This window comes from Eutrigla gurnardus (assembly GCF_963514095.1).
Source record: "Eutrigla gurnardus genome assembly, chromosome: 3".
Taxonomy (NCBI): Eukaryota; Metazoa; Chordata; class Actinopteri; order Perciformes; family Triglidae; genus Eutrigla; species Eutrigla gurnardus.
In genome coordinates, this window is record NC_139917.1 from 1975923 (window position 1) to 2000671 (window position 24749).

Sequence of the window (24749 nt, forward strand, 5' to 3'; positions counted from 1 at the left end):
TAATGGTGGAGTATTGGGGCATACGTATGTCTATCTCTGTCACTGGTGTTGACAGTAAACTCATATTTCAAGGGCATCAATGGATCTTCTTTGAAAGAAGAAGTCACCTTCATCCTCTTATGCTGTGTTCACACCAAACTCAAAGCAAATTTTTCATGTGAAGCTATTGATAGCCATGAAATTGAGCTGGGCGTCATGTATGAAGCATTTTCACCTGGTTTGCTCCTGACTTTGCTGAATCAGAAATTCAGGAAGCAAATCTTGTGTCTGTGGTCACCCAGATTTCTACGCAACACAAATGAACCCAAAACCTCTTTTCCCTATACTCATCCAGCAGCAGAGCCGTACATGAACTCTACGTCTGCTTGAATTTCCCCCCCGTATCCCCCCAACACAGCTGTTTTGCCCAATACACTTTGCCAAGTGGTGCTTTTTCTGATGCAACGCGTCTTGATGTGATCTGGGTTTAATTCATCCATTTTGCGTCATATATCCATGAGGCATAAATGGCATCACCTGCCTATATTTGGGATGTGCAGATTGTCCACATACGACACCAAACATAGTAATAAAACTGCGACAGTACTTCGGGGTGGACCGATCCGATATTAAGATTGGATATTGGCCCCGATATTGACAAAAACGTGTGTCACATGCTGGAATAGTGGAGTTTACTGTTAAGCAACATGGAGCGGGCCAAAGGGCCAGCTGTGTGGAGATAAAGTATTTCACGCTTGCCACGCCAAGTAGTTCAACGGCTGTTTGCAATGTCTGCAAAGTAAATGTTTGCGAGGGGTGGTGGTATAAAAGCAAAGTACTACAATACTACTAATTTAATCAAGCATATCCAAATGCATCATGCTAGATGTCATTTACATCTCTGTTATTTTGTCTTCGTTAGCTCTATTGGGCTGTATGTCTGCAACCTGCATGAGTGTCTGTGTGTGCAACAAGTGTGTCTGCACGGTGTGTACAGGAGAGTGTTGAGGTTAATTGAGTCCTTGAACCCCATCTGGAGTGCTAATGCCTGCAGTGAGCTTTAGCCTCGTCGTGGCCATGAGGGCTAAAAGACAGGGGACGGCTGAGGGTAATTTGGGGCTTTTAGGGGGCTTAGAGTCGGGGGGGGGGGGTGAACCCGGGGTGTGGAGTTAAGGGACGAGAGAGAGAGAGAGAGAGAGAGAGAGAGAGAGAGAGAGAGAGAGAGGTGTTTATTAACTGGTGCGGGCTAGCCTAGCAGGGGGCCATTGTGAGTCATTAACTTGCAGCAATTATGCTAATACATGTCAACACATTGATCGGCTCTTTATCTGCCAATCCGCTCATAAACGCTTCATGAGGAAATCCATTGCCTTCATAGCTCATTTACAAAGAAAGTTTACAGTTAGAGGCCGTCCATACGAAGCAAAACAAACTTTTTTTCTCCGTTTTGCCTTGGCGTCGTTTCAAGAAAATCCGCGTCCAGACGAATCCACTGAAAACGACTCAGCGCGCTGTAGTACATATTCCAGGCCCTTATGCAGAAGAAGAGACGGAGCTTGACCGGATGTTTGCCATTGCTATAACACGTGAGAGTTACGGCTAATCTCCGCCCGACCACCCGATCAATAAACACCCATAAAATGCATATTTGGCCCGTATAAATAAAACCAACAATAAGCATCAACAGCCGTCACCCTAAGGACCTTGACGAGGCGTTGTCACACGTTGGGATGGAATAATTAGAAAAATAAATGCCTACATTCATGGGAAGTTAGCTAGCGGTTGTTTGTTAGCATCGTAATAAAGTAGCATATCTGCAACTTTTTTCCCGGAATATCGCCCCCCTCTCTCGTCTCAGTTTTTTTTCATACAGCGGCCCTGATACGCCGTCGTACAGACGAGCAGAATATCTGCTACGAGCACGGAGGCTGCCGTTATTGTTGTTGTTACTAGACGTTGCGGGGGGAAGAAGTCAGACTCGAGGGTCGAGGAGCGGGGCGATGACGTCATCGTATTAGTTTTCGCCGTCTACAAGAAAATGAACATGAAACGGAGGCGTTTTTTTCTTTTCCACCCTGAGAGCTGGTTTCAAAAAAGTGCGTTTTCAGGCCGCGAAAAACGCCGGATCCGTATGGACGGCAGGGCGAAACGCACAAGACTTCTGCGTTTACGCACTCAAAACGTTTTCGTGTGGACAGGCCCTTAGATTGTAATTGATAATGTTCCACAAATAGATGTTATGGTGGTAATCCTAACAGCTTCATTTCCCTCCTCTCCATGCAGATCAAAGCTATTGTAGTAGGCCAGAGCCATCAACTCGTACAGTATTGTGGGTTGTTCCCTTCAACCATTCATGCATGTTCAGCTTCTATTGGAGCTTTAGAATGAAGTCATCAGTGAAATGTCATTAAAATATATTTATTTTTTAAATTGTGGTTGTATAAATGTAATTTATAGTTGCTGTTGGACCATCCTTTTGTGTGCAGAAAGTGGGAGGGCAAAACGTTTTTGACTGCAGTGAAAATGTTATTGAAAGGCTTAACGCCAAATATGGACTGGAGCAGAATCTTATGTTCTGGAAGACTAATAATATTAGTGTAGCCGATCTTTATCTGCAACTGTGGAGTAATACTGGCTCGACACACAATGGCTAGACAAGCAAAAAATAAATTGAAGCTTCAAACTATGTCAAAAAAGAAAAAGAAAAATGAAGGCAATTACAAGCACTTATTTGTAAGCAATATTAGTGGGCAAAGACACTGCCTGAAAAACACAGATTCCTGACTTTGTATTGGCGTGGCCGTTAATGTGCAATTGGCGAAGGAAAGTTTGTTTGAAATGTTACTATATCCAGCATCCAACAGCAAAAGTGAAGCGCAGTTTACAACACAAAAAGGTCAATGAAGAGAACTGGAATCAGCGTTCGAGGCGGCATCCCATTCATTCATATGAAAGTTTCTCAGTCGTTGAGCACTAGCGCTATGTTTAGCCCCACCTCCCAGCCCTCAATCCAGCCTTGGTGTCATTCACATGAGATCAAATAACTCAGGATTCATCTTTTATTGCATTTTACAATGTTTAGGATCTAACGATTTAAATAAAAGGGTAATCTGGTGTCCGTACTGGGAAGTTAATCCACTTAAGCCTTGGTTATGCTTCCGCGTAGTGATCACGCAATGGCCACGCAGTTGCTTGGATGCAGTCGTGAGACCGTGATGGTTCTGCGTGGGGTTTACGTGTCGAAATGCAATTCAATGCCACACCGGTAGAGGGCGCTATGTTTTTTGTAAAGACTGACCGACCGAGACTCTTGACGTATATCGTCGTTAGCCTCATTATAGCCTATTTGTTTACCTTCCGGCTTTAAACATCCACAATTTTTCAGAACTTGGTGTTTTATTTCTTTGTGCGAAAGCGACAAGGTGCAAACAATAAAACAAGGTGCAAACAATAAAAGTATTAAAAGTTGTTTATGAGTGGAAACCGGAAAAGCGGTCTCCAGCGGATGTAGTTAGCAGACCAATCACAGCCAATGCCGCTGCGTTGGTGCTGCGTCGCCTCGACACAGGTCTAGGATTTTTGGGAGGTGCACGTCAGGCCCTTGCTGTGGACGTAAGGGGGGTCCGCAAGGAAGTAATGGGTCCGTAAGCCCCCTTGCGTTGTGTCAACGCGGAAGCATAACTTGGGCTTTACAGACGTTAATTCCCAATGTTGTTCCTAATGCAAGTTCATGGGGTAGAGTCTTTTCAGGCCCATTGACGTCACCTGAACCAGGAGTTGTAATTCCACCATTTGGCCATGATGTAGAATCTTCCTGGAAGCTCGATAGATGAACACACATGCTCTGTCATGCACAAACTGCCACAAAATCCCTTCACTTACAAGTGTGTAGTCAGCTGACCACTGAGCTGACCCTTGCGCCACATGGGCTGCCTCACCAGACTCGCTCATGTGTTTTGGTTGGTTGTCGGTGTCCAAGAGTTTGAACTGGAACTGATGCAACGTGCACGGACGCTTCATGGTGCCGTAGTCGGTGAAAGTCTGTGACCAAATGTCAGTATGTGATGCAGAGTGAGACCAAATGTGTGCCAGAGTGTTTGGTCACATACCGTTCTATACTATGTCTGACAGACATAGACACACACACACACACACACACGTTGGTCAACTAGTGCAGAATGCTTTAATTGTATGTGTTTGTGCGTGAATAGTGCATGTTATCTTCTGTCACCATAAAGAGTTTCAAACTAGCCTTAGGGCAAACTCACACACAGGGCCATTTGATCCATGCACAAGTTTATAAATAAAACTAAAAACAAACGTTAGCTGTGTAGTATTGCTAACCTTATTGCTATCTTAGCATTGCCTGATTTAGTGGTTAGCATCGCCAGCTGTTACTAACTATCCAGCAATAAGTTGCTGCATCGTAACATCCTTTTCAATTACATTTCCTAATACTAACATGCTAGCTCGACATATATGCCTAGCAACAACAGCCATGTTAGTTGTTTACGTTTATTAAGATAATGTTAGGTGTTTCCTTACTTGTGAATGTCAGCTAGCGATGTTGTGCTCCTCGAGTGATCTTTCGTGTTGTAGTAAGGGTAGTGCGTGTTCACGCATTCTGGGGGGCGCGGCTTTCAACAGAGGTCTGAACGAAGCTGGCAGGATGTTTCGTTACGCCGATGAGTTCAAAGTCAAAAATCTTTTTCAGAATGACCTATAAGGCCTAAACAGATCTTGATCTGGATCATATTGATGAGAGCATGAACATTTTTTTAATTCCACCGGCAGCAAGACTTGGAAACTCGGTTTGTTTATTCAGACTGGAAGCGTCATTAAACATTGTATGATCCCGGTCGCTTCTGCAAAAAAAAAAAAACATGGTATTCAGCCAGCCATGTAGAACAGCCTTTTCTCCACCGTGCAGAAAGTCACCTTTCACTTCTTGCCTCCGCGCTCCATACCTCCAGGAGATGCAGTGAAAAAGCTGGCAGGCAGAGCTGGTTGCTTGGCCCTCCTAGGAAGATTGAGTTCAGCGTCAAGGACTCGGATCACTGGATAGAGTCTGGACCCTGTGTTTCTCTCTGCCCCTCCTTTGTGGCCTAATGCTTTGCAGATGCCTCCAAAACCAAACCACTAAACATACAGCCAGAAAGAGCCAGCTGATGTCCTGATGTAAAGTTAAATGTTACGCTAACAAGCTACTGCACTAGGCTAGTGCATTGACTGATGTTTGCCTCCCGAGGTGTTGTACTGGTTTAAAGGCAGAGAAAAACACAGAGATTTTAACTTTGAACGCATCGATGAACCGACAAAGCCCCGCCCCATTAGTTCAGACCTCTGCTCAAAGCCACGCCCCCAGAACGCCAAACCAGTGCGCGAGATCGTCAGAGTGCACGCAATCAGGAAGTAAGCATTGACAGGCAGGAAGGCTGTCGAGTCATTTTCTCTAGCCTGACTTTTTTGAATTGGACAGGGATTTTTATAGTCCTGCCACGGCCACAGATGATATTTTTAAAAATGTCAGAGCATTTAATGTATTCATGGCTATTGGTATGTTAGGAGGATTTCAAATAATAACAACAGAATGTGTTTCTGAATAGAATCATCTTCTCAACCTTTAAGTTTGTGTGTCATGCAAGCACGTTCTTTTAAAGCCCTCTGTGAATGCTGATGGGACAATATAGGATTTCATCACAGATCATGATAAAAATAATCAATAATAATAATTTGATCAATTATTTTATTGTGGTGAATTTACGTTATCAGGATAGTTGTAAATATCGCCACAACAGCTTTGCTAGCTTGTTATAGTGGTTGAATTTGAAGGAAAAAAATACAGGACACAAATATATATTTCAAAAGTGTATTTATCATTTTACTACGCAGAGAGAGCTTATGATTTATGATCTTCTTATTTAAGATTATTTACTTGATCTTCACTAAAAAGGATGTTCACCAAAAAAAGGGTGTGTAAAAATATTTGTTTCCCAACTATCCTGATTATCAGGAATATATCGTGAATCGCAATTATTTTGGCCAGAATAATCATGACGTGACATTTCATCATCCCATGCCAAGTTACAGTATCAATTGTAATGATGCAATTAAAAGCCCATCACTAGATGCTTGGAATGCTTAATGCTAACTACCACGACACAAGCCAACCTCTATTTTGACCTGTTTTCAATAACTGCAGCAAAATCACACATGATGTGGCCACATCGGATCGTTCCATCGAGAACCATCAACCCCCGAGATTCAAACAGCACAGCTTCGGTCATAGCCTTCACCCGCTGGCTGAGTGACGTCTTCAGTCGGACCAGAGACTGGGACATGTTTATAGAGCGCCGAGGTCCTATTTACCTTTCAAACATATTCACAGCATGAACAGCTTAACAGGCTCTCTGGAGTTAGCTACAGCAAAGTACTTTTCATTCTGCTGCTGTTCTCCAGCCAAGAGAAGTCCTTCATTGGCCCCTGTCCTCACCTCCTCGCTGCCTGACAAGCAGCCGTTTCCAGGTCCCACACCTACAACTATTGTCCTGTCTCGCAGCTGTGTAGATCCTTTACCGTTAGCTTGTTCAATTAGCCCAGCGGGCATCCACCACGCATAGAAAAACTACCTCTGTAGTTTGTTAGTGGATTTGGACCAGATGTGTGCCATGTATATACCGCTGAAAGAAAAAAAAAAGAATGGTAAATAGAGTGAAAATCTATCCAAGATGGCAGAAGCCTTGATGTCATACTCTCTTTCTGTTTTTATTTCTATTTCTGTGAAAGATGGAGTCAAATTTGTGTGTGTGTGTGTGTGTGTGTGTGTGTGTGTGTGCGTGCGCGTGCATACTTGGGCAAATGAAGCTGATTCGGAAAATGAATACATTTTCATTTTTCTTTATCCAATTGAACAACAAGTAGCAGCGGATTTGTTCCTGACTATCACCTCTCATGTGACTTTGCATTTTTTTTTTTTTTTTTGCAGTTTTCCTCTTGCTACACTTACTTAGGAAAGAAATCAGATGTGCCCGATGCATTTGATTGAAACAAGTGAAAGATTGAGACGAGTACTGGGCGTATAAAATGTGAGCACGGCAGTTAACGTTCCCGGGAAATGTAAAACATCCCCGAACAGAGGGCACCAGACTCTTTAATGGCACTGCGGCGGGCCTCGAGGGAAAGGGCAAACATCTTTGCATCAGCCTGCCAACTCAGAAGCTGTCCGCAGCATACACTCCACCGAGAAACACGCAGACGCTCCTGACTTGAATATTATCCGTTATCCTGCGCGGTTTGAGGCGGACAGGGTGCGGCGAGGGGTCAAGCCCTGCTCTCTCCGTGTCCCACTTTGGTGACAATGAAGCATATTCTGATGGCGAACAAAACAGGGACGGCGGTGGAGATGTGAGGATAAAGGCTTCATTCATCTGGCCACAAAGACACAGATACATCAGGTCAGACCGGGACGGAGGAAGGAGGCAAGCGAGGACACGCATAGTGCCGCTCGTGTTTCTGCCTTTGGTGTAGAGCACTCGCGTCTCTGTGTGCGTCTGTGTGCACGGCGGACAGAGCGCTCGCCGGTGTCTCTTTATTAGCTCGGATGCGGTCGCAGCAGGAGGAAGAGGAGGTTTTCATTAACCTCCTGCAGTGAGAGGGCAACACGCTGCCCCAAGCAGTGGCACTGCAGCATAATCTGGAGGGCCTATTTGCTCTGCACCTGACGAGACAAGAAGTCCCTGATTAATGAGACGGGTGCTTTCACGAGGGCCAGCAGGGTCAACCTCCCCCATCCACCATGAGCTGATAGTGAATACCACACAGTGTCTGTGGTGGCCACACTTTCTCTGACTTACCAACCACACCAGTACGTACACCTACTCACCTCACAACCATACCTGTACACCTGACATGCAGGAGTACATAGTTCACTAGAAACAGAAGTCCTCTACATAGTCCACTACATAGTCCTCTACATAGTCCACTACATAGTCCTCTACATAGTCCTCTACATAGTCCACTACATAGTCCTCTACGTAGTCCTATATAGTCCTCTACATAGTCCTCTACATACTCCTATATAGTCTTCTACATAGTCCTCTACATGTTCCTCTACATGTTCCACTACATAGTCCTCTACATAGTCCACTACATAGTCCTCTACATACTCCTATATAGTCCTCTACATAGTCCACTACATAGTCCTCTACAAAGTCCTTTACATAGTCCTCTACATAGTCTTCTACATAGTCCTCTGTAGTCCTCTACATAGTCCACTACATAGTCCTCTACATACTCCTATATAGTCCTCTACATAGTCCTCTACATACTCCTATATAGTCTTCTACATAGTCCTCTACATGTTCCACTACATAGTCCACTACATAGTCCTCTACATAGTCTTCTACATAGTCCTCTGTAGTCCTCTACATAGTCCACTACATAGTCCTCTACATACTCCTATATAGTCCTCTACATAGTCCTCTACATACTCCTTTATAGTCTTCTACATAGTCCTCTACATGTTCCACTACATAGTCCACTACATAGTCCTCTACATAGTCCACTACATAGTCCTCTACATAGTCCTCTACATAGTCCACTACATAGTCCTCTATAGTCCTCTACATAGTCCACTACATAGTCCTCTACATAGTCCACTACATAGTCCTCTACATAGTCCTCTATAGTCCTCTACATAGTCTTCTACATAGTCCACTACATATTCCTCTATAGTCCTCTACATAGTCTTCTACATAGTCCTCTATAGTCCTCTACATAGTCTTCTACATAGTCCTCTACATAGTCCTCTATAGTCCTCTACATAGTCTTCTACATAGTCCACTACATAGTCCTCTATAGTCCTCTACATAGTCTTCTACATAGTCCTCTATAGTCCACTATAGTCCTCTACATAGTCCTCTATAGTCCTCTATAGTCCTCTACATAGTCCTCTATAGTCCTCTACATAGTCTTCTACATAGTCCTCTATAGTCCACTATAGTCCTCTACATAGTCCTCTATAGTCCTCTATAGTCCACTACATAGTCCTCTACATAGTCCACTACATAGTCCTCTACATACTCCTATATAGTCTTCTACATAGTCCTCTACATGTTCCACTACATAGTCCTCTACATAGTCCACTACATAGTCCTCTACATACTCCTCTATAGTCCTCTACATAGTCCACTACATAGTCCTCTACAAAGTCCTTTACATAGTCCTCTACATAGTCTTCTACATAGTCCTCTGTAGTCCTCTACATAGTCCACTACATAGTCCTCTACATACTCCTATATAGTCCTCTACATAGTCCTCTACATACTCCTATATAGTCTTCTACATAGTCCTCTACATGTTCCACTACATAGTCCACTACATAGTCCTCTACATAGTCTTCTACATAGTCCTCTGTAGTCCTCTACATAGTCCACTACATAGTCCTCTACATACTCCTATATAGTCCTCTACATAGTCCTCTACATACTCCTTTATAGTCTTCTACATAGTCCTCTACATGTTCCACTACATAGTCCACTACATAGTCCTCTACATAGTCCACTACATAGTCCTCTACATAGTCCTCTACATAGTCCACTACATAGTCCTCTATAGTCCTCTACATAGTCCACTACATAGTCCTCTACATAGTCCACTACATAGTCCTCTACATAGTCCTCTATAGTCCTCTACATAGTCTTCTACATAGTCCACTACATATTCCTCTATAGTCCTCTACATAGTCTTCTACATAGTCCTCTATAGTCCTCTACATAGTCTTCTACATAGTCCTCTACATAGTCCTCTATAGTCCTCTACATAGTCTTCTACATAGTCCACTACATAGTCCTCTATAGTCCTCTACATAGTCTTCTACATAGTCCTCTATAGTCCACTATAGTCCTCTACATAGTCCTCTATAGTCCTCTATAGTCCTCTACATAGTCCTCTATAGTCCTCTACATGGAACACCCTGGATCGTGAGTAGAGATGAGTGAATGAGTGATCTCGGACACAACCTTTGTGATCTATGATCATTTTTTATTTAAGATAATTTCATTGTTTTTCAATAAAAAAAAAGAATATTCAATACAAAAACGTCATATCTGTGATGCCTGCATACTCGTAGAGGATACATTTCTTATGTGCGTCCACCATGAAAAAGGATCCCAGTTAACCTTCTGTTGGCATTGGTTCCATGCTGAGTGACTCCTTTAAGGCCAACATGGTGTGAGAAAACCAACATCAGGCTTCGGTAGCAAAACATCAAGGCAACAGAATGAATATTAAGTTCAGGAAAACCGAATTGAACAAGTCTTCAGTCTCACAGCAGTCTGTGACATAGTCATGAAATAAACTTTGGTTCCAAGTAGCACAAAAGGAGGGGAAGATGGGAGGGAACAGAGGGAGAAGGGGGAGTGGCCATGTTCAGATCGTCAGCTCTGCCTTTCTATAAATAGCGCCGTCTTTTGTAACTTTTTTTCCCCACTCAATTGCCACGCTGGAAGTCCCATTTGACAAGGGCAGATACCTCACACACAGCCCTGTGGCACCCCCATCTACAGCTTAGCCTTGTGGCTTAATCCGATTAGAGTCCATTAAGCAAGGCATCTTAAACAGATTCTTCTAAATGAAGGGAGGGGTCGTCTTCTTCTCTGACAGGGCAAACAGGGAGGGAGGAAGGGAGGGAGAGGATGGTGGTGCCGCTCTGGAGTCACATGACTAATTTGTGTCTGTTGCAGGGAGGACAGGCAGCTGGCCAAAGTCATTCCTCCCTCTCTCCATCCTCAAACACATGCGGTTGTTAGTGTGCCAAAGCTGGATGCATGCATGTGTTTTAGTGGCGGTCCGGTCCGTATGCGTGACCGCGTGCTTCATTGTTGACCCAGCGACGCCTGCCGTCACTAACCATGTCCCTCTTGTGTTGCTTCTCCCTCAGGGACTATGGCTCCAAGCGCAAGTCGGGTAAGTCACCTGTTTTTCTTCCCTTACGGCTCGTCCTCTCTTCCAGCTTGTTGCTCTGATTCCCTGTTGGGGGGGGGGGGGGGGGATGCTGCATGACTCGCTAGCTCTCTCTGCAACTCCTCTGTTATCCATGTGATGTCAGCGTGCGGTGCGTTCGCAGCACACCGACATGCCGTGGACTGTGTTTTGGGGTGTGTTCAAACAGCTGGCAAGCGTCCTCTCCTCTCAGGACGCCTCCGTGTTCTCTGGAACGCCCTCAACGTATGTTTCCTTGACAGACGGTTATTCTCTGATGTTGCAGCTGGCACGCTTGAAAGGTTGTCTTCAGCTGAAGTTATTTTGCATGTGCGTATATGTCAATATCGTTATATGAGACGAGATGTCGTCTGTCGTTATCCTGCTGAAATGTTTTCCTGGTTATAAAGGCTGCATTACTGTAAAGTGATCTGATGTCCCGATCCCCTGATCACACTGATCTGATCACACTGATCACATTCCCTGATCAGACTGATTTGATGGCCCGATCGCATCGATCTGCGTCGCAACAGGCTTCAAAAACTCCCCAAAGACACCTGATGAGACAGTAGGGTGATCAACCGGGCAATCAAATGTGGATTCAAGCAGACGTGGAGCTCTTGTTGCGGTTTTGTGATCACAACAAAAATATGTAGTTCATCTTATTTAAAAAAACAAACATGAATACCAACCATTTAGTCTGAATTTGCGATCGTCTGTTCCTACAACATCTACCGTGTCGTTGTAAATCCTGCCTCTCACTCCATTTAATTGGCTAACTGCTGCAAGTTTGATATTGATATAACTTTTACACTTCAAAAAACTGCTAGAAATACATGATGAGCACAACAGAGGAGCAAACGCCAGGCGCCTGCTGTATCGTAGGCCATACCACTTTGCATCATCGGCCCGTTAGTCACTATATCCACATTACTGCTGATGGTTTATCAAAAAAATGAAAAAATAATATAATATCAATAACAGTGATTTTGATTTTCTGCATCGCCCGGCCGAGACGCATGTTACATATTGTTAATAATTCAGTATTGTGAAGAAAGCCTTCAGAAGTCAACACAGCGGTAAAACGTCCTTGCTCCAAACATGGACCTGAACCTGTCCCAGTTTGTAGCCAACATGTGAGTTCAGTGGCACAGACAAATTCATCCATTCATTAGCCATCTTAAATGTATGGCTCTTAGAGGGTATTAGCTGCAGAAGAGCCGCTTAACAAAAGCACCAGTGCATGTGAGTCACTAATACAAGCATCTTGGAACTGTGCGTTTGCGGCTATAGGAGAGGAAATATCAATCACACCACTTCTGAATTATTGAGGAGAAAACACAGGAAATAGCGCTGTGGTTGAGGGAGAATCTGATTTCAGAAGCTAAGAGTTCCTCATCTTAATATTTAAGTCGCTTCAAGGTTGTTTTTGGGGAATGGAAACATCATGAGGGAGCATTTGGGAATAAGTATTCTGCAAAAAGTAGTTCCTGTGTTGAAGAGAACAAGAAAAGGCCTGCACACAAGTTTATAGAAAAAAGTACTTTAGCACCAATACAAAACACCATACTTCAAACTATCACGTAAGCATGTCAACATGTTCGAGTGACCTGAAATACAAGTTTGCACCACAACCCCAGATATGTCCAGCAGCACCTCGTTAACACCTCGCACATCATCTGTTTCATGTGAACATAGTTATGTGATTGGATCTATTTCTGGTCTTGTCATGAGGTTGCCAAGGTTGGCGCTATTGTGCATGTAAAGAGATCCATACCAAAACCCATTCACCAACCCTCTCTGGCAACCTGCACTGTAGCCGGAGACACTGCACGGTGCTGGGCGGTTGGATACGCTGCTGTTTAACACCAGCTATGTAACTCCCCCCAACACCTCTGTGTTGTTTCGTAACACGCAAACCATTGAGACACAACGTGTGACAACGAGGTGGTCCCTCCAGGCTTTTTTTGCGGATTAAAATGCCTGATTTCACAGCAGCTTTTTATTTATTTTTTTAAAATTGCGATGCATGTTGTGATATGTTTAGTTTCACACTTAATTGTAGCCACAAGTGAAAATTGCAAAAAAAGTTGCAATGTCTGTGATAGACTGGCGTCCTGTCCAGGTGTACCCTGCCTTCGCCCAATGACAGCTGGGATCGGCTCCAGCCCCCCCGCTACCCTGAATACAGGATAAGTGGTAGACAATGGATGGATGGATGGATGGATGGATGGATGGATGGGTGGATGGGTGGATGGATGGATCGATGGATAGATGGATGGATGGATGGGTGGATGGATGGATGGATGGATGGATGGGTGGATGGATGGATGGATGGATGGGTGGATGGATGGATGGATGGATGGGTGGATGGATGGATGGATGGATGGATGGATGGGTGGATGGATGGATGGATGGATGGATGGGTGGGTGGATGGATGGATGGATGGATGGATGGATGGGTGGATGGATGGATCGATGGATGGATGGATGGATGGATGGATGGATGGATGGATGGGTGGATGGATGGATGGATGGATGGGTGGATGGATGGATGGGTGGATGGATGGATGGGTGGATGGATGGATGGATGGATGGATGGATGGATGGGTGGATGGATGGATGGGTGGATGGATGGATGGATGGATGGTTGCAATGTTTTCTTATTGTTGTATAATTCATTAAAAATTAGAATTTATTCCAGTGAGAATAAAACTACAGTGTTCTGAGTGTTTAAGTAACCGGCTGTCTGCCACTTAACGCACCGCATGATGGGAGTCATAACGTCACGTTCATGAATGAAACGTTAAATGTAACATTAGGAATAACAACGACCATCGTATGATGTCAGAGACCTCGTCCACAGAGAGACACCGTGTCCCAACAGGAAGCATTGCATCATGTAAACAAACCAGGAACCTATCAGATGTTGGTCCAGATCAGACTGGAGACGGAACCATATCGTGAGTCCCAATTGTTTTGTCCAGGATAAATGTGACATGAAATTCTCATATCATCCCAGCTCTAAATCTTACTTAGCAAATAAAGGGATGTATTAACCCAACAGTAAGTCAGAATGAGTCAGGAGTGTCAGGAGTGTGTGCATGATGTTGAGGGAAAGAAACCAAAAGACACAAAGATCTGAGAGGAGATCCGCCAACAAATGACTTGTGCTGCTCAGGCTTTTATGCACGAGGCACACCAGCTCGAGTTGTGTCCCATGCTGCTGATTGCTGTCCAATCAGGTGTGGCGATAGAAAGCACAGGCACAGCTGAGGAACCAAAACAGTTTTGAAAGTGCAGTTTGAAACATCTTGAATCATTTCATCTTAATAATCCAAAAGAATTTGAGGGGTTATTTTCGGTGATTCCCCAAAGAAACACTGATTCATCTCAGCTCGAGTGAGCTCTGCAGCCGCCCTTCTCCCTGCAGAGTGTAGATGGAGCTCGTACTCCTCCGTGAGGGCCAGGCGGAGAGGGAGCGGGGGAGGGTTGGACTGTTGGGTGCTGCAGAGGCCACGGGGTTGAGACTGCCAGACCGATGCATGTTTGTTTACGTGGCACAGTGGCTGAGATTTCATGGACATGAGGACGTCTGGTCTTCATGGGGACAGGCCGTTTGTTGATTCGGCTCCTGTAAAGCCTATTAAAGTAAAGTGAGTATTGATTAGGGATGTACCATAAGTACAAGTACTTACATTTCAGATACCGAGTACTGATATAAGGAGTTAATATTACAGCTCTAACAATAACTTTAAAAACATTCAACTTTTGTTTTTCCGATTCAAACAGAGCAGAGTTTGCAGTATAGATATTAATAAATAACTGTTGAACCTGTTATCAGTTACACAGTTAAAATAAATATTACAGATAAAAAAAGTAAAGAGACACAGAGGAGCTTATCACTGAATGGAGAATAGTGCTGTCCCCCTTAAAGGCCAGTCCACCTTAAGTGCTCCTGAGAGTTTTGCTAACTTCAGGGCTAAATCCCTTCACTTTCATTATCAGCTGGCTGACAACAAGACAGGAACTTCGCTTGTGTCGAGTTGTAGCATTTATTCACCGACAAATAAACTGCACACACTACACACATGCTACATTCAAAGCCGTAACACAGTCACACACTCTTTCTCTCTCTCCACCGGACACTCTTCACGGTTGAACATCGGTGAGCACAGGAAGAAGAGACATATGTGGCCTGTCATGTGACAACCTATTCTTAAGGTTCAAAATCTCGCTAGTTTTTGGAGACAAGACACAGGAGCACAGTGAGGACATGCTGCTGATCTCCATCCAGATGAAACATTTTCATCTGGAGCTTTCAGTGAAAGAGAAAAGGAACTTCTCCATCCAACATGGTGAATCGATATAGCAGCAGTTATCAAAAGAGCAGAAGTTTGGGACTGACAAAAGAAGTCATCTGACTGTATGAGTAGTCTTTATAGGGCTAGAATAAAGAACTAGACTACAAAAAGACCCAACACAGGAATGTCACTATGAGATTTGGGTGCGTTAGAACCAAGCGTCAACTTATTATCTCAGTAAACATTGTAATCATGAGTTTATGTCTCAATCTCTAGTTTCAAGTCTTCTTCAATCCAGCATGATGTTCATTTAGTACATGATGGTCCATTTAGAGTCCACCAGACCAGAAACAGGGGATGCTTTAGGGCGGGGCTACCTTGTGATTGACAGGTTGCTACCACTGCCTCCCTATTGTCACTAAAACGCTACCAGTGCAGATTACGTTTAAGATTACATAAACACTTAGCTTCTATAATTCAAAGTAAAGTTTACAGATAACTTTGTTGAGAGATCCAGATCCAGTAAGGGTGCCGCTCTGCTGGACAGAATTCCAAGAAAGCGACGGCCAAAATGCTGAACTCAAGGCTTCAAAAGTGTAGTCCAGTGGGTGACGTCACCACAACTACGTCCACTTCCCATACACAGCCTATGATTATGACACAACCAGGGAATGTATCTTCAAGGTTTCTGTGGTCTCTAAAGCTGCTGAAAGATCATCTGGACACTTAATTATGCAACAGACACTTCACTGATGAGGATGTCAGCAACAGGAACACAATCTTCTTGGCAGAAAAACAGGATGGATGGCTAATAAACCCCCACACTCCAGACCTATAAGAAGGACATATTCCATTTTTCACCATCCATTGGCCCTCAGTTGCAGAGTAATGGAGACGTTTGGGGTCAGAATTCAAGGAATATTAACCACAGCAGCAAAGAGACAGAGAAAACACTGCAGGCTCTGCTGGTTTGTGGCGTCATCAGCCAAACCTGAAAGGAATTAAGCATCTGTCTTTATGTGTGTGTGTGTTTGTACAGAGGGGGAGCGGGTTAGCATGGAGTTAATATCAATCAGATGTTGAGCACTACCCCGGGAGCAGTCGGTGGGTAGTAATCACAGTAGGGCGTTAGTGAGCGGGGTTTGACCCTGGCTGACCTGGGACCAGCCTGGATCCCTCCCTCTGGGGCCAAACATCAATCCAGCAAAGCTCCTGAGGCTCCAGGGGTAGCGAACGGGGATTTGGATTATCTCATGTAAGTTTACAGAGAGAAGGTATACGACTCTTCAAAATATGAGTTGGAGCCACCTATTAAGAAACCTAGATTACATTTTGAAGACTTTCCATGGGTTTTGACTGTTTCATCTCTGTTTGACTGTCTGTATTTGTACGTTTAACGGAGGTCCTTCGTCTCTTTCTCCTGACTATCTACAGTTCATGATGTTAAAACTCTTTGGCACTGATGGTCGTGATAGCCAAGCGTCTCTGTGTTGTGTTTTATGATGGTGCTGGATTAGTGGCTGACAGTTCGCCGACATTCCAAGCCAACCAAGAACCTCTGGTTCTAGAAAAGTGATGCCAAGGCTGAAGTGTCTTAAACTTGCATTCTCTGGCCATCAGGGGGGCGACTCCTCTGGTTGCAAAAAGAAGTCTGAATACATAGAAGTCTATGAGAAAATGGTCCTACATCTCTCCTGATGTATTATCACAGTAAACATTGTAAACATGAGTTTATGGTCTCAATCTCTAGTTTCAAGTCTTCTTCAATCCAGCATGATGTTCATTTAGTACATTATGGTCCATTTAGAGTCCAACAGAACAGGGGGCGGGGCTACCTTGTGATTGACATTTCGCTACCACTGCCTCCCTATCCTCACTACAATGCTACCAATGCAGATTACGTTTAAGATTACATAAACACTAAACTTCTATAATTCAAGGTGGTTTTTCAGAAAAACTATGTACGGTTGTCAACAACGAGAAACATACTTTTTGGTCCTCTTTGAATTGAATATCAGGGATTACACATATGGGCTGCACAGTGGTGTAGTGGGTAGCACTGTTGCCTCACAGCAAGAGGGTCGCGGGTTCGATTCCCGGGTCGGGCCCGGGCTCCTTCTGTGTGGAGTTTGCATGTTCTCCCCGTGTAAGCGTGGGTTCTCTCTGGGTTCTCTGGCTTCCTCCCACAGTCCAAAGACATGCAGGATGGGGATAGGTTAATTAATTACTCTAAAATTGCCCGTAGGTGTGAATGTGAGTGTGAATGGTTGTTTGTCTCTACATGTTAGCCCTCTGATAGACTGGCGTCCTGTCCAGATGTACCCTGCCATCGCCCAATGACAGCTGGGATCGGCTCCAGCCCCCCCGTGACCCTGAATACAGGATAAGCGGTAGAAAATGGATGGATGGATTACACATATGTGTTTCTGATTTTTCAAGGTCAGAAAGTCTCAGTTTGTCATCGTATCATTAGTCATCGTAGTTAAGTGTGTTATCCAGCGACTCTTTTTATCAGCCAGGAAGATTAAGAACAAGCAAACCTGTTGTTAGTGTGAGTAACGTTACATCCTGGTACCCAACACACAGAGAGACCTGTTGTAAGTGTGAGTAACGTTACATCCTGGTACCCAACACACAGAGAGACCTGTTGTTAGTGTGAGTAACGTTACATCCTGGTACCCAACACACAGAGAGACCTGTTGTAAGTGTGAGTAACGTTAAATCCTGGTACCCAACACACAGAGAGACCTGTTGTTATAGTAGAGTTACATCCTGGTACCCAACACACAGAGAGACCTGTTGTTATAGTAACGTTACATCCTGGTACCCAACACACAGAGAGACCTGTTGTTATAGTAACGTTACATCCTGGTACCCAACACACAGAGAGACCTGTTGTTAGTGTGAGTAACGTTACATCCTGGTACCCAACACACAGAGAGACCTGTTGTTAGTGTGAGTAACGTTACATCCTGGTACCCAACACACAGAGAGACCTGTTGTAAGTGTGAGTAACTTTTAGGTGTGTCGTCTTTTTAATTATGCATTTTCACAGTCTAATACTTCAACAGTTAGACAACAAAATGTGACTTTCTTGACGTGTAAAGTTATCTTTTAAATAGACAAACGGGAACAAAACAGGATTTGTCTCTGGCCGTTGACTAGTGAACATATTTTTTTCTGAAATAAGGGGACATCACCTCTCTGCTGGCTCACTTCAAGGACAAAAATATTATTTTTGTCCAATATCAAGCTCCCTTGAGATATATACCAGGGTAGCTCTATCTGCTGATCACCACCTCGTCTGTCCCTGTCTTCTCTGATGCATGGCGTTTCATTTCCTGGTTCCTGTTGTTTTGAAGAAAGGGGGTTGGGAAGTCAGGAATGACTGTAGAAGTGGCTGACGCCCATCTCAGACATTCCAGGAGGTCCAGATAGAGGGATGGAAGAAATGAAGAGAGTTAAGCTGAGACGGAGGGAAGGTAGATGATGGAAACTGTGGAGCAAACGTCTAAAGTTTAGTTGAGGGTGTTCATAATATACAGTACCAACACTTTGTTCACGCTGTAGAGAGTAAAGTGCATCTAAGTGCAAGTAAAGGAAACACAGGCCACGACTCTGTGCATCATTCCCAGCATTCGGATCTGGTTGATCTCTGCCTCTTCATATTTGGTGTTGTAATAAAGGTGTGCTTTGCCATACTGTTGCTTCTGCATGCTGTCCAACTGAATAATCTCTCTGTGCTTCTCTCCTTCCTTCTCTCCGTCTGCAGTATGGATGTACGGCTTTACAGACAGCCCGAGGAAAGAGGCCTCAGGTAGCCTTGTGTGTCTATGTCAACGTGTTGAATATGCATGAGAGCGACATGCCGGCTGCATCACTTTATTTCTTCTCGCACCTCTCTTGACATCTGCTTTGCATGCGCTATCATCAGCCTCTCTTCCACCTGTCTGCTTGGATTCAGCCTCTGTTTCTCTGCAGTCTGTCCATCAATCTCTGCAGGCCTGGTGGGCTCAGTGCCAGGGGGCCAGAACCAAACCTCAAGTCGCCTCAGACTGAAACGAGGTCTCGAGTCTGGTTCTATACATTCGTCTGCAACATGGCCGTGGATCACTGCCATGTGCTGTGGCCTCATTCCACTTTGGGTGTATGGCACGATGAGTCTGGGGGGGGAATCATAACTGTCACTAACCCCCCCCCCCCCCAATATAACATATTGGCTGTTTTACCAATGTTCTTTGAGACATTTAACTTTAATTGAGGGATTCTTGGAGAAAGACGCAGATGTGTTTTTTTTCTTCCATGAGAGCCATCAGTGTCAGGACCAGTTAGGAACAACAAAACAAAAATGGATTGTATCGAACTTGAACAAAACCGCTCCAGCAAGACATCTCGTGCAAAAACAAGTCCTGGAATATTGAAGGCAGAATGTAAGAGGTCTATTTATCAACCATGCATGGTCACCTTTCAACAGGAAAAAGCATTTAAATCCGGCCGTAACATCTGTTTTTTTAAAGTGAAGCCAATCCTGAAGTCCCTTACACCTGCATTCTCTCTACTGGTCATCAGGGGTCGACTTTGTTGCAAAAAGAAGTCTAAATTGCATGGAAGCTTGAGAAAATGGTCCTACTTCTCACTTGATATATTATCTCAGTAAACATTGTAAACATGAGTTTATGGTCTCAATCTCTAGTTTCAAGTCTTCTTCAATCCAGCATGATGTTCATTTAGTACATTATGGTCCATTTAGAGTCCAACAGACCAGAAAGCCGGGGATGCTTTAGGGCTGGGCTACGCTGTGACCGACAGATTTCGACCTCAGCGTCGCTACTATTGCTACCACACCACAAATGCAGTTAGCTACTAAGATGACTTTAACACTTATCTGTAAAGTTGAGCTTGAATTATGAATGTTAACAGCTTCACACTGGAATCCAGATGGATCCAGATCCAGTAAGGATGCTGCTCGGGGTTTCACTCTGCTTCTTGTGTTCATCAGAACGCTCGTCCACTGCCCAAATATGGTCACTTCCTTCACTGGTTGCAAAAATTCCAAGATGGTGACGGTCAAATGCCAAACTTGAGGCTTCAAAACCGTAGTCCACAAACCAATGGGTGTCACCAATGTGTTAAATAGCTGGATCTGTGCTGCTTTATGACCTCAGACTGACTTTGATTGCTCGCTCCACATACTGTAGGCTCCTTACGTTCACAATATGTTCCTTTTCTAAAGAAGACAGAGATGAATATGCAGCAGACCAGTGGGGAAGCAAGGTTTGCCTGTTTGAGTAGCGACATGTAGAGATCCCTAATTGTGTTTTAACTACTGTGAAAAAGCTTTAGCCTACTTTTAATTCTCCTTTAATACATGAGAGTACTGCAACATATTACAAGGCGACAGTTAGGGATGTCCCGATCCGATATTTGGATCGGATCGGCCGCCGATATTAGCAAAAAATGCATATCGATATCGGATCGGCCTGCACGGGAAAATCCCGATCCGGACTCCCGATCCAGTTTTTTTTTTAAACTCCGGTCCGTGTTTTCCAGCGCACCGATGTAGGTAATCCATTCCAGTTTTATTCCGTTTTTCCCCAAAATCCGGTCCGCGTTTTCCAGCACACCTAGCGCACACCTCGCGACCTGTCCAGCATCCACTAAACAACAACAAGACGGACTTGTGTGCATGTCCAGTGTTTCCCCTACCATTGTACAGGCCATAAAATCAATACGCCAAAAATAAGCCACCTATCAATTCATTCATGAATCAATAAACATTTACATTAGGAGCGCCTCTGCGCAGCACAGCAGACTTGCTCCGCAAGACGCGCAGCCACAACAATCCTCGCCGCGCGCTCCCGCTACGTTCTCCTTCGTGAACTTTACGCGCTTGATGTTGTTCTGATGCCGTTCCGCCTCGTTAAACCACCACGATGCCGCTTTCTACTTTGAAAACACGGAGTTGACACTGTATTTTGATAAGCTGTTGCACTCTTCAGACTCGTGGTGTGAGCGGAACCGGACCGGTACCGGAACCGGACCGGCTTCCGCTGCCTGCTCGCACAGATCCGCTCGTGCGCACATGCGCTGATGCAGGTCGAGTGTTGTCGATAAATATATGCACTCCTTCAAAACAACATCAAGCCATATTGTGTGTAGTATTAGGATGTGATGACGTGTGTACGGGCTAAAGCCCGTTTGGGCTGGAGCAGTGTGAATGCAAAGCAAGGGACTCCCTGTGGGGGGAGGATTGTTTTTGATAAGATGTGGAACTCTGAGTTAACCTATTTCTACCTGAATTTCTATGAACTATTAGGCTGTTGAGTAAACCTATAAATTATATTTTACTTGATAAAATAAGACAATATATGCACTCATGTCGTTGTAGTGTTTTACAGTATCTGTAGCTATTAATGTGATGCTCATCATTTTCCAGACATATTTTTCCAGCCCCTAATTTTGGATCATTTCCATCAACCGGCATCTTTAATCTTTAATACATGCTTGGATCGGCCGGTATCGGTATCGGCCGATACTAAAAGCTACAATATCGGTATCGGATCGGAAGTGCAAAAAGCTGGATCGGGACATCCCTAGCGACAGTGAAGATACATTCTTTAAATGTACACGCAGCTTAACTCTTCCAATAAAATTCCTGACACGGAGGCTAGCAGCAGAGAATTCATTAAGTGGGACGATGCAGAGATTTGCTGACAAAGTCTGTTTCTTACTTCCCAATTAGCCAGCGCTTGTGCTTTCTGCTCATCAGAGACTCCACGGGAATTTCTGTCTCATGTCATTACTGGTGCTGACATTCCTTTTCCCTTCATGTATGATAATGAATGCTATCTCTTGATGTGGCATCTTCCTTATCATTCCTGCTTATATCTGATAGCAGCTAGCCAAGTGCTAACACGGCAACTCGTAAGGATCTCTGTCGTCTGTCCCCGTCTACGTCTTCCTTTCCTTTCTGCTCAACCAAAAACAGGCGAAAATGTATGTTCCCACACAACAAAACTGCATTTTCACTTGATGTATCAAAAACTGTTTGAAATGAGTCCGGGAGGAGGTCTTGATGGTGGACAGGTCACAGACACAGGGCCTAAACCAGGAGAACGCTTTTGAGAAGTACTTTTGAGAAGTACTTTTGTTGCGTTTCTTTTTTTCATTCGTAGTCATTGTAAGAAAGTGCAGTTCAGTTGTGACAGGGTTGTCTGAAAGCGCTGCAGGTCCTCCATGTTGCCGGAGTTGTTCATCAACACTGTTGTTGCCATAAAGAGGCAGGTTGATGGTTTTCTTCAGTGTGATGATGACATGAAGATGTAGCCTCTGTTCAACCCTTTGTTAACTCTATATTCTCCTTATTGGGAAGTATCTCCAAATGCATCATGCCCCTAAAATCTTGAAGTATTGAAGTCATGTCAAAAAAAAAAGAAAAAAATCTTTACTAAATAAAGACAATACATTTTGATCTAAAAGACTTCTACGTATAAAAACCTGGAAAAGGAATATTAATGCTACATACGTACATAATTATATTTTTAGTTGTTGACTGCAATTGCGCCCTGCGATGGACGGGTTACCTGTCAGCTGGGATCGGTTCCAGCCCCCCACGACCCTGAATACAGGACAAGCGGTAGACGATGGATGGATGGATGGACTGCAATTGCATGTTGATAGTTTCCAGACTGGGAGTTGTCCATGTTAACTTCTTTTTTTTTTTTAACCCTTTCATAGTGGGTTTCCCCTTCACTAAAGTTAGTTGTGACATTTTGTTTGCTTAAAACTGTCTTATTCAGCATTTGGTTGTACTTGGTGGTGGCGGCCAAAAACAAAGATGGTGTCAGCTAAAAACCAAGAGGGCCAAAATGCCAAAGTTGAGTCCCCAAACTGGAGTCCAAAAAAGAGTGTGTGCCGTCACAGTGACTACGTCCACTTCTTATATACAGTCTACGGCAGGCCTATTCCACTGGCGACACTGGCCATCTACTGCCTGCTTGTCAAACTTTACCAGTACGCTGATCAGTCCTGTTTACAAATAAATCAAATGTATAACCTGAAGAAAAGAAATCCCACAAATAACTGACAATTTGCCACAATAAATCCTTAATTTCCTTGCACAGTCACAAACAAGTGTTTGATTACGTTTCAGCGTGAAACAAGGCTTTTTTATATCTTTGATGTGTGTGTGTGCGTGTGTGACAGAGCGGGATCACAGATGCAACAGTACTACGAGCAGCAACACATGCAGACATCAGGGTGAATGTGAGGAATCTACACAAATCTATTCTATAGTAATTAATTCCCAGCATGTTGATCAGAGTCATCTTGGAATCATCATGGAATTTTTAAAAACACAGCGTTTTGTATTATATATATGTAAACATTTAGTTATTTCTTAAGTTATTTAACAAATTGTAGGACAGTATCAAAACATAGATGTGACCACAAGATACATTTCTGTGCTCTGTCTCTTCCTGATCACATTACTGATACCGATGACACAAAACACAACAGGATGTGAAGCATAATGTGCGGGTCATGTCTCTGTGGCCCAACGAGGCGAGAAGAGGTCTGGATCAGAAGTCAGTAATGAAATCAGTGCTGGCAGTGAAGAGGTTAAACATCAGAGAGAACACGGAGAGAGAGAAAACGGAGTGGCCTAACCCCGACTGCAACGCTTTCTTCTTTTGTTTCACATAAACACGGACCCAGCCTCCTTCCCTGCTCCCCTACTCCACTCATATGTTTCTATTTAAGGCCAGCAGTGCCGACTACCATGATTGGTGTGTGCCCCGCCCCCCGACTCGCCGTCCAACGGCTAGCTCCCAGAGGCAGTGGAGGGAGGCCTTTCCTCTCAACCGCACTGTTGATTTTCCACAGGGAAACTTCACCATTCTTCCACTCCCCAGTCTTCCCCCTTCCAAGCATTAGCAGCTCCTCCACGTCCTTCTTTCGTTTGAGTCCTCCGTCTCCTCTGTCTTGGATCCTAAAGTCTGGTTCAGGTCATGGATCTACTTTAGGTTTGCGATGCCGCCCCTGCAGACGTTTTCATCCAGCTTTTTGTTGTGACTCCTTCCGATGCCCCTCAGTGCTTTGCTGTGGGCCGGGGATCAACTCCGCTATATGGCCAGACATTTGGGACTATGCAGCCAAGTCGTGAGCTCTCGTTGTGATTGGTTAGGGAGCAGCGGGGAGCGGGGGTTGGCCGATGGCGGCGTCCCGGGTGCACGGCGGCAGCGCTGTAGTTGGTGGCAGGGGGCGATCTCGGGGCGCCACGGCGGGCAGGTGGCTGACATCCTGTTTCTTCCCTTCAGGGATTGACAGCTCGGAGCCCATGGTGCTGGAGCAGTACGTGGCCGTGGCCAACTACGAGAGGCAGGAGAACTCGGAGATCAGCCTCAAGGCCGGCGAGACGGTGGACGTGATCGAGAAGAGCGAAAGCGGTGAGTGGATTCTTGTTTTTCTTGTGTGTGTGTGTGTGTG

At 44.5% G+C, this 24749-nt stretch overlaps 1 protein-coding gene across 6 annotated transcripts in view; it reads left to right on the forward strand.

Moving 5' to 3' along the window:
- Nucleotides 1-24749, forward strand: part of sh3pxd2aa (SH3 and PX domains 2Aa) — a 133138-nt gene that overhangs the window by 65074 nt on the left and 43315 nt on the right. For 2 of the 6 annotated variants that reach the window (XM_084004956.1, XM_084004957.1), the window contains exons 6-8: nt 10919-10944; nt 19036-19080; nt 24581-24709. In XM_084004956.1, the coding sequence (XP_083861082.1) occupies nt 10919-10944; nt 19036-19080; nt 24581-24709 (200 nt within the window). Of the gene's footprint in view, nt 1-10761; nt 10945-19035; nt 19081-24580; nt 24710-24749 lie in introns of those variants that run through there. The other 4 variants (XM_084004958.1, XM_084004959.1, XM_084004960.1 and 1 more) reach the window with 2 other exon arrangements.